Here is an 11,097-nt window from a genome sequence, read left to right on the forward strand (position 1 = left end):
ATACATTAAAATGTGAAACATTGCACAGTATTAATACAAAAAATGTTTGTACAAACAATTCTCACTAGCCCTTAACCTCGAAAAAAAAATAATAAATTAATTTTCTACTTTGCTACAAAATGTATATAAATTACATCTAAAAATATGTGTATATATGTATTGCACGAAATGAGGAAAATTATTATACTTATTATCTACTATGTAAAAAATGACTAAAATATTGCACACATATTTCAAAATATTGCACAAAATATATTTCGAAGTAGAAGTAGTTGGGTTATAAAGCAGAGGATAGTGCAGGATTAAGCCGCCTTTAATAAAAAGAAGTCACTTCTATGCTCGCAAACGGTTAATTTAGTAGTTCAAAATGGTTGTTAAAGGTGTATGTTTGGAGCACGGCATTATACGGGTGCGAAACACGGACAGTGAGCGCGGAGGAAAAGAAAAGGTTAGAAGCGTTTGAAATGTGGTGTTACAGGCAAATGATGCGGATACCGTGGATAGAGAAGGTTAGAAATGAAGAGGTATTAGAAAGAATAGGAGAGTAGGGGACTCTATGGAAGTCAATAAGAAATAGGCTAGATAAGTTGGCAGGACACCTTCTCAGACATGAAGGTCTAGTCACAGATATATTAGTGGCAGTAAATTGAGTTAGGAGGGGTAGAGGTAGAACTAGATTAGATTACTGTTCACAAATAGTTATGGATGTGGTTGTTCTAGTTTTGAGGAAATGCGAAGGTTAGCTGAGGATATAAAGGAGTAGAGATGCGTGTTCAACTAGTCTTGGGACTGACGACCTTATGATATTTCTTAAACCGGAATTTATTGATAAGGAATAATGTTAACAGTTTTAAACATCCTGGACCTAAATAAATTGTTTGACACTTACCTTTCTGTGTGTCCCTCTTTTAACCGTAAATCATAATATTTCAGCAATTCCTTTTTTGAATAAAATAAAAATAAGGGTCATACAAAAACGACAATTGGATTTTCCAGTTTTTATTAAAATAAACTTTAAATTCAAAATACTATAAACTACTTTAAGGAACATATTACATTGATTGAATTTATAAAGAAATTATTTAAACAGTTTTTACATGTTGCGCAAGTTATTAATAATTTCTAGGTCAAAAACAGAACAGAAAAATAAACTGTCATCGTCACAAATATGTATCTTAAATAGTTTAAAAATACAACTGAATAATTATATTTCTGATGTTTTTATTTTTATAATAATAACATCATTTTTTAATAACTAAAATTGCATTAGTTTATTTAATATCTTTAGAATGAAGGGGCTTATTTGAATTTTAAAAATTCCTTTAACTAATTCAGAACTTCTGAATAAATTACTTGTACTGGCAAGTTCGAAAAGTGTAAAATCCGGCTAATAATTGTTGATTATTTAATGACCAATCACAAACAAATACCATAACACGGGTTAGTAATAAATAAAACAAGATAAATAAAATTAACCGAGAATAAGGATTTGCTAAAAAATTTCATTTTCAAAAACCAGTTTGCACATCTCTAGTTGTATCATTTAGTTTTATATCATCTTAAAATTATGTTACAGTAGAAAAGACTATCGCTGAAGAAACAAAAAAAAAAAATAATGAACTCGTAGTAACCAGCTACTTAACGAATTACCAGATTTCGTGATGACTTCAATTTGACAAAAGGTATAGGTGTATACAACTACTGCTTTGAACATCTGCATCTTTTGTCTCGAGTTACCTCTACATGAAACCGTTTATGATTTATTGATTTATATTTGTAACTCGCAATGTCTATTGCAGTATAATTGGATAGGTAATTGATTAGCTCATTAATCCATTTATAATTTATTTATAACCCGTGTCAGTAGTACACCTGAAATGAGATCCAAACTAAATTCATCTTCTTGTCACTTGTCATCATCAATTGCTTATTATGTCTTAGAGATATTATCTTGATAGACTCTTCACCATTAACAAACTTAGATGGTAAAGTAATAACGTTTACATGTATGTATGTAGGTAGAGTATTTCAAGTACAGTAGCACCTTTGATTTTAAACATCTTTTAAATATACATCCTTATTTAAATAATAATAATCGATTTACAATGTAATATAAAAATTGACAAAATAATACACTTTCAACCCCCATAACTTTTTATGGGGGTGAGACCGCAATTTTTTTATGGGTTTTTACTCAGGTGACCACCCTCTTTCGATCCCCCCTAACCTCTTTCGGTCCCCCCTACCATCTAGACATTTACCAGATGACCGCACGCAACAAATAATAAAACTATTCTAGAATTGTTATATTGGTTTTTTTATTTACGGTTAGATGAAGGATTATGTCATTGCTGATTGGTTCACTTATGTATTTATTTTTTTGAAAACAATTAATTAATTTGGATGTTTGAGAGGTCTCAAAAATGAAGATTTTGTAATAATTTCCGTATGTATATCAGGTATAAGGGAGGAAGAACTTAAATATTTGAAAGCCAGAAAGTACTTGGACGCAATGTGCGTATACTTTTGGGCAACGACACCAGTATTAATTTCCATTTTAACTTTTGGAACGTACGTTTTATTGGGAAATGTTCTTACTGCTGCAACAGTTTTCACAAGCATGGCTCTTTTAAATATGTTGATTGGCCCTTTAAACAATTTTCCGTGGGTATTGAACGGACTCACCGAAGCGTGGGTGTCTGTTAAAAGAATACAAAGACTGTTTGATGTAAGTTGAATATTTAATTAATTCATTTAAGTGTGGCGATAAGGCTCCTACGTATCTAACTTCCCATCAAAAGTAGAGAAGATAAAAGTTTGCTTGGTGACAATGTTTTTCGGATTAAACAGTGGCGTTTGTTAACATTCACCGATGTAAAAAGAGAAAAAAAATTTACTTTTTTGGACTAAATATAAGGTTTGCTGATAATATTAGTAGTTACGACGTATGTTTGTACGTTGTAGTGGTAAAATAATAAAAGAACAGGATAATTCCTTGATGTAAATCACAATGTCGATCATTTTATATCTCATACTATGATTAGTAAGGCCATGCCTCACACTTAAAATACTTCAGTAAGCAGCAAATGTCGATAGATGGCGTGTAATGTCATTAATTGGATATTATTTATTTTCTTTTTCACTACATCTTTTTGAATAATCTGTGTGGGCAATCTAATGATAAAAGTTGTGATGTTTCTAAAAAGCCATCACATTATTCGAAAGTGTGTGGTTCTTCCTGAAAAAGCTTGATGCATGATTTTCACTTGTTTTTCTTTTCTTTTNTAACGCTTGTTTTCGACTCGCACTACTACTCATGATTGAACAAAACTTTTGGCAGGTACTATATGAAAAAGTATGTTTAATGAACAAGAGTCGAGAGTATAATGAGTTTTTTTCTCCGTACCTACGATTTTGCCAGCGCGCATCCAAGCCATTGAAAAGGGCACATCGCTACAGAAAGTAAATGAAGTATACACCTTACACTAATTGAAAAAAACACATAAACAATATTGCACAGTATTAATACAAAAAATGTTTGTACAAACAATTCTCACTAGCCCTTAACCTCGAAAAAAAAATAATAAATTAATTTTCTACTTTGCTACAAAATGTATATAAATTACATCTAAAAATATGTGTATATATGTATTGCACGAAATGAGGAAAATTATTATACTTATTATCTACTATGTAAAAAATGACTAAAATATTGCACACATATTTCAAAATATTGCACATTATCTGCCAAGTATTGCACGTGTCCCATAATGAAACTACTTTTAAGCAGTCGAAATTTACAAATTATACTTCTAATAGTCTTAACAGTACTAAAGTTAAATTAATTTAATAAATTAAATTGCATAAATAATAATAAATATCTATTATACCAGTGATGAAAATAATAGTAGAAAAAAGTACAAGGGGTTGTCAATAAAATACGTACGCGGAATGAAGCAATTGTCTAAGGTGATGATAACTGGCAATGAGGGGAATGGGTCGGAACAAATGTGACATTTAAAATACCTATATCTATTTTTCATTTTTTCAAACTGTAAATTTTACTTTTATTCTCGATAAAAAATAGTACCTTACGTAACGAGGTCTGAAAAGTGGATATTTCAGACTACGTGTGAGTTGCAAACACGTAGTCTGAAGTATCTACTTTTCAGACAGAGGTACGTATACTATTTTTTGTCATGTTTGTGCGAAAAGCTCGTCATTAAATTGATAGTTGGCGAAATAAGAGTAAATGATTTAGAGGTTAGGAAGACATTGTCATTGAACAACTGATTTCTGCGCATGCCCATAAACTTGAGCGCATGCGCTCAAAAGACTAATTTCATTTCCTCCCGACTAAAACACGACTGAAAAGAGACTATTTCTTCCCTATTTCATAGCATGCAAAACGAGCTTTCCGCGCTAACTTGACAAAATAGTTCTTTTCGCCTTCGGCTCGGATGGTAATTCACATGCAGTCTGAAATAACCTTGTTTCTTCCCTCGATTATTATTATTATTTGGATTATCATTACTGTTTTCACTAAAGGTCGTGCAGATTTTGTGACATACTATTAGGTAGGAGGCTGGAAAAATGATTAATTTTGCGTAACGTATTTTATGGATAGCCTAACTAAATATAAATAAATACACGACTATTTATATTGGATGACTAACAATAATCTAACAGACGAGTCGTAATCATTAGATAATGAAAATGTTACACGAGTAGAGCGATCAAAGAAAAGAAATCACAAGTAAGAATAATATATGTAATTGAGTTATGGCCAAAATTATTAATTTTTATTTATTAGCGTACCTACTAGGCAGTGACGAAGCATGATTTATAAACTTATCATTAAATCAGACGATAGGGTCACACATTAAAAAACAACATTCATCTAAGATTCTAAAATAGCAAGCTAGATGAAATTCCTTGGGAAAATTATTTTGAATTAACAAAAAACGAAAACTCAGTCAAATTTTTGACATCAAAAATTTTTCTTCATTTTATAAAACATTTAAAGGAATATATCAGACTTAAATAACCCTTAATGTCATTACTTGTAGAAGTCGTTACAATGAAGATAACCCATGATTGTTAGATCGTGCCGAGCTGGCATCGTTATATGCTACATCCATTTAATTTATTCATTGCGTTGGGCATGTAAATGAAGCTAAATTTAAAATTTTATGAAATAAAAACCACAAATATAAACAATTTATTAAACTGTTCTCTGTAACCGAACAACTTAAGTAGATGAAGAGCGGTCGCTTAAAGCGGTGTGTCATATATTTCGAGTTATCGTAAGGGAGATAGTATTTATGTAACATTTTACGATGAAATTAATTAAATTTGAATACTATGACGCAGTAAGCGATTGGTCCCTCTAAACAAGGTCGTTATAAGCGAATTCCTAGGTGTTTAACATAAAGTATTCACAAAATTTTAATTAGATCACCTACAAAGTATGAGTAAATTCAGTGAAAAGTATGAACAAATAGAAAATATCACAGTTTAAAATTGAGCAAACTAACATAACATAATAGTAAGCTTTCCATTAATTTATTGCACAAGTCAAATACCATCTTTTATCAATAAACTATTTACAAAGAAATTATCCTACCTTAAACATACGCAACTGTTCTGTCTACGCCACTGATACACGCCTCAGTCCCTCTGCAGTAGTTCGTGTAAAGCAGCAATGTACGTCTGCGCCATCTGCAACGTTTCGAACTTCGACAACTTCCTGTCGTTGCCCAGCGACGGCACTACGTCACGCAGTCTATCAAAAGCATCGTTTAAACTGTTCATGCGCCGTCGCTCTCGCGCGTTCGCGGCCAGTCGTCGCTTCTTCATAACTTCCAGGGCCGGCTGCTGTTGATTTTGACCTCGTTTCGATTCCTTTTTGCTTTTACCCTCACCGACGTAATTCGCTTTGTAGTATGAATCCTGACAGTAACCCTGCATATTAGGCAACGACTTGTACTTCGGGTCGTACTTGTCGCTGCTAGATCCGTACCTGTTCACACATTTACCGCTAACATCACCACAATTATTGTTATATTTAATATCGTAACCGTTACTACCGCAAGTCGTGTACGAAGGGGGTAAGTATTTGGGGCTACTGCTCCCGCACGAAATATATTTGGGACTACCTCCACCGCATGATGGATATTTGGGGCTACTACTCCCACATGATATGTATTTCGGGCTACTACCCCCGTACGACGAATATTTCGGGCTACTGCTACCGCGCGGACTCATGTATTTGGGGCTATCGCCGCAGTAAGTGGCATTGTTGCATGTGATTGTTTTGTAGTCATTATTGTTCTCTTCATAATAATTCGGAGTGTACGGCTGGCTAGATGGACCAGGACTGAGTGTTGCCAAGGTGTAATTGCTTTCAGGACTAGAGAGGCGTGGCGAATGACAGCTGTCCGACGATTGTTCTTTCGACATAGGTTCGAAATGGCGTTGAGTGCTCTTAACGTGCAGGTACCTTGAATTAAAATCTTTATGTTACGCCACTGTGTTGGGACTTAATTTTGCAATTCTGATCAGGAAAGCTAATGTATTTTTACAATATCTTTTTCTGATTAAAAAGTAAATTCCTACTTTCAACAGTCCAAGTTGAAAAGATATTTTAACCATCTGCCAATTTTAAGGCTGGTCTGATATGTGCACAAATTAAAAAAAAACGGTTAAAATCAGTTAATTGATCAAGAACTTGGAAGCATTTGAAGTACAGTAAAAGTTCCTTATTCACGGTTTCCTTATTCGCGTTTTCACTATTCACTGGTGAAAAAATTGTAATCCGCGGCTAAAAATTTCATTATTCGCAGATGCAATCGGTAAACAGAAAAAGATTCGATGTCATTTATTAAGGGGATTCCCCGCAATAGACCGCTCGAGCCTATTGTGAATTTTTCCAAAAACATGGGTTCCTATTCTCAACATTGTGGTTTAACGCTGCAAGATAAATATGTGATTTTTTTTGTATGGTAACAGACAAAGGTTTACACTAACTTGGTACGTTTTTGGTTTTTAATAATACGGTCATTAAAAGCTTTTACAAGTGCTTAAAGTTGATGCTTGTTGTAGGACACGTATTTTCAATAGAAATGAAAAACAAAAAAATGGCCTTCGACAGGCTTTAGAACAAAGCTCTATGTATCTTACTATAAAATTTCAAACCTCTGTTTCAAACATTAAACTCATGATATCTAGAACCGATAAGCATGTTTTTACTCTACGGCGCGTGTATTGCTGAATCCCCTTAATGTAGCGGCTTTTAGAAAAAATATAAGCGAGCAGAAAAGGATTCGGTGTTATTTTTGAACGTATCAGCATCGTTTGAGTACTACTGGCTGGTGCCGAGGTGACTTTTATAAATGATGTAACCGGGTGGACTAATTTCAAAATTCAAAACAAGAAAAAATCACTAAATTTCTTAAACTCTTGTCTACAGGTGATTATAGCGATTAATTTTAATTGCAAATTTATCAATACATTGATTTTATTTTGATACATATTGGTTTTATTTTGGAANTACGCAATGTATGAATAATAATGTTCGTGTGCAAAATGTGTAGGTAATATATTGGTAAATGCATATTATTATAGAATAGTAAAATAATATCTTTTATTTCTCTAGATTTAACGACCACTCTTTATAACGCCAAAAAATATTCAGTCCCTTAAGTGTCGTTATATAGAGTTTACACTGTATATGTTTTCTAAGAAATTCTGTGCTTTGAACATCTGAGTCAACATTACTAACATTAAGATTAGTGTCGAAGTGATTGTGAATTCCTATGAAGTGCTAAAAACTGTTTCTTTTTCAGACTTTTTGGATTCATGCAGAACATATTCATGACGAATACGTCACGTATGCTTATTGGCAGCAGCAAAATAATAATATGGTTTCTCCATGTAAGGTAAGAATTACAATATTTCATCAAATTATTCGTCACTGGTCGTTGATTGTATATTATTTTCGGATATTTGTTAATGAATTAAGTTTGCTTTTTGCTTAATTGTTTCACACTCAAAACAAACTGTCGTTAATCAAGAAACCACTTGGAAAATTTTTTTCTATTCTGGAAAATTCCGAACTTCGTTAAAGGTTAATTTTCTTTTCCCCTTATTTCATAAATCGTAGATTTTGCGACGCCATATTTTTACAAATTGATAAAGTTTTCGCGACCAGTAGATGAACTGATGTCCTGATTCGGGATAGAAGGACCTCTGAAGAAGCTCTCTACTCGTGTTAACGAAACGTTAGAAAACAATTCTAGCCGACGAGGCCTTAAAACCCAAATTGCGACATCAGTTCACCATATTTTTAGCTTAAACACGTGACATAATTTCATTTTTGAATTACAAGCGATGTCTCATAAAAAAATACGAGTCTGACTTTTAAGCGGCATTTCACATCTAACGTAAGATGAATCAATGAACAAAACATCTCCCGAGTTAATAAGTCCGGAGAAGTACCAAATATATCTGGGATTTGCAGCAGTGAATTATTGATTTTTATGGTCAAGGGAGATTCGTTCCTATAACCGAAAGTTTAGTGAGGTCATAATTTAAGGACGTCTATCCTAAATGATATGCTATTCACATTATGTGGGGTTCTATTCCACTTCTAGTTTAAAAGTTACTAGCTATGGTTCCATAAAGGCAGCTTTCGTTCGTAATTTAGGAAAAATGTCAGCTTGTTCTCAATATTCTGTGGTCGTTACACTGTGAAGTACCCAATCGAATTTTGATTAAAATAACTGTATAAGTACGTATTAAAATGCAACATCTGGCTGACTGTGTTTGAGGCGATTTTGATGCAGTTTTTTCTACACATTTTTCATCCTCTTCTTAAGGATTCAAACCACTATATGTCATTACTCTATGACAGATAGGAGCTAACGTTAGCAGCATAGAGAAATATAGCGTAAGCCATAACGATATCTTAGAATGGAATCGTTTAATCAATAGCCACTAGTCAACTAACTACCGTTAGAAATATCCAATTGCAATATGCGATAGAAGTGAAATAGATTTATAATTTTTTGCCAATTTAGAGCCCATATAAACGACATAATTTTGGACTTTATTCTAGTATGGTGGTGAACCTAGTTGGAAATGGTTCTAAAGTTCAAAATTGCCCTTAGATACGCGTAGATCACGATTTAGTTTTCATAACCCCAAACAAACCCAGCAAAATACTGGTCCTAAATATTAAATTACTATCCAATATCTATTTCTTCTTCCTTTAGAGAAGTTTTATTATACTAATCATCAAGTAACAAAAAAGTGTTCTATTATAGCAAACACCGATATTTTGCCTTTTAGTGTAAGGTTTTATCACAGTAAATTGCTATTAATTTTTACAATTATTTAAAAAATTATTGCTGCTGTTGCGCCCTCGTCGGGAATCGAACCCAGGTTCCTGGCTATATACGCACCATTGTTCTACAACTAAACTACGGAAAGTGACAGCGGTACTAACGACAGTAAGAACCAAACTTAGTAAGTCACCGAATCGTCGAATCAATGTATAATCATTATCAACGATGTAATACGTGGAAGATTTTTTTTTTGTAATGTTAATTTCATTATATTAAAGTGAATTAGTTTTTGTTACTACAAATTCAATTCAATACACATTAATTTTTTGTGAAACGAACACGCCAAGTCCAAAAATATACTCTCTAAATGTAAAACAATATGATACTAACCAACAGTATCTAATTAAAATTTGTTCGGGAAACACGGCATAATAATATAAATTGTTTTAACACATTTTTAATTAAACACTCTCAATACGTCAAAAGATTGGTGACCTTTAAGAAACGTCTTAACAATCAAGTAATTCTGCATACAATTTTGTCTCATGAGAGTCTCACAAACTGATTCTACTTAAGCTAAAACCTTATATACGGAGAACATTATACAGAAAAGGCCAAAAGTTCACTGAATATATTAATTACACATTTCTTTATCGAATTTTTTTTGTCTTTATGGCACACAAGTGAAGATGCATAGTTTGGTAAATCTAAAAATCTAAAAATATCACGTGCTTCCTCGAAGACTAACCTAACCTAGGCGAACTCTCAAAATCGTTTAAACGAAACACCGCTCAAAAGCCTACAGTTTCCTTTATTGGACTTATTTATATGAAAAGATAGTTGAAGGTATTTGTTAGGAATTCCTATATCACGTCGCCTTTTTTTTTTTTAAAGATGTCTCCTTTGGATGCATTCTCGCAACTCGCCACTAGCGTATAGTATAGAATTCGTTTTACAATGATGTACCGGGGCCCGCTATGTTGGTTTAAATGTAAAGTAAAAAGATAATTATTTATAGTTTTGAATAGCTAATGCATAGATTTATTAATTGATTTACGTCTATTTTCTACGTCCTACCTATTTATAAAAATAAATATCATAATTTTTGCGATTCCTTTTCGGCTACAACTATCTATAACGGTTCCATTCTAAAAAACTCGTGATTCTGTTTTAGATAAAAAAAATTTTGCTTTATTATTACTGGAAAGCTTTAAATTGGTATTTTTAGACACTTAGCAAGTTATTTATTTTACATCATGCTATCTTCTTGTCGGACTTCTTAAGAACCTGAAATATACTTTTTTTTATTAAAAGGTTATTTTATGCGTCTAGGTTGAGCGTTTCTTTCACCAAAGCACATAAAATATTTCACTAATACATAATTATTCCTACAGAAGAATAAAATTCGTCTTGTATAAAGTGTCTAGAAATCTTTGAATTTGAATGATTCCACAGACATTCACCGTTCTAAGAAATACTATTTTTTTTGCTTTAATTAAAAAGTATAGATATTTACAAAATTAAAGTTGTAAACATATATTGAAATGAACAAAAATTATTAATAATGTAAAATAAAAACAAACCAACAAAATTACATGATTTTATCTTGTCCTAGATGCGTGTAATGAATATAAATTGTTGTATTTGTTCTTTTACAGTAAAAAGATTAGGTTTTATACTTGTTTTAAATATATATATATATAATTTAAAAAATATATTTCGAAGTAGAAGTAGTTGGGTTATAAAGCAG

At 32.3% G+C, this 11,097-nt stretch overlaps 1 protein-coding gene and 1 long non-coding RNA gene across 2 annotated transcripts in view; one reads left to right on the forward strand and one right to left on the reverse strand.

Annotated features, from left to right (window-relative positions):
• LOC108734089 overlaps nucleotides 1-11,097 on the forward strand; it is a 218,468-nt gene that overhangs the window by 152,856 nt on the left and 54,515 nt on the right. Inside the window, exon 3 of the long non-coding RNA XR_001937330.2 lies at nucleotides 7,848-7,940. This is a non-coding gene — a long non-coding RNA (uncharacterized LOC108734089). The remainder of the gene's footprint in view (nucleotides 1-7,847; nucleotides 7,941-11,097) is intronic.
• The window catches only part of LOC108734087 (DNA-directed RNA polymerase II subunit RPB1-like), a 40,298-nt gene continuing 34,615 nt past the window's right edge, over nucleotides 5,415-11,097 (reverse strand). The window contains exon 3 of the mRNA XM_018465487.1: nucleotides 5,415-6,502. Within this exon, the coding sequence (XP_018320989.1) occupies nucleotides 5,671-6,502 (832 nt within the window). The 3' untranslated portion in view covers nucleotides 5,415-5,670. The remainder of the gene's footprint in view (nucleotides 6,503-11,097) is intronic.

The sequence above is a fragment of the Agrilus planipennis genome, unplaced genomic scaffold, assembly GCF_000699045.2.
Source record: "Agrilus planipennis isolate EAB-ADULT unplaced genomic scaffold, Apla_2.0 scaffold10, whole genome shotgun sequence".
Classification (NCBI taxonomy): Eukaryota; Metazoa; Arthropoda; class Insecta; order Coleoptera; family Buprestidae; genus Agrilus; species Agrilus planipennis.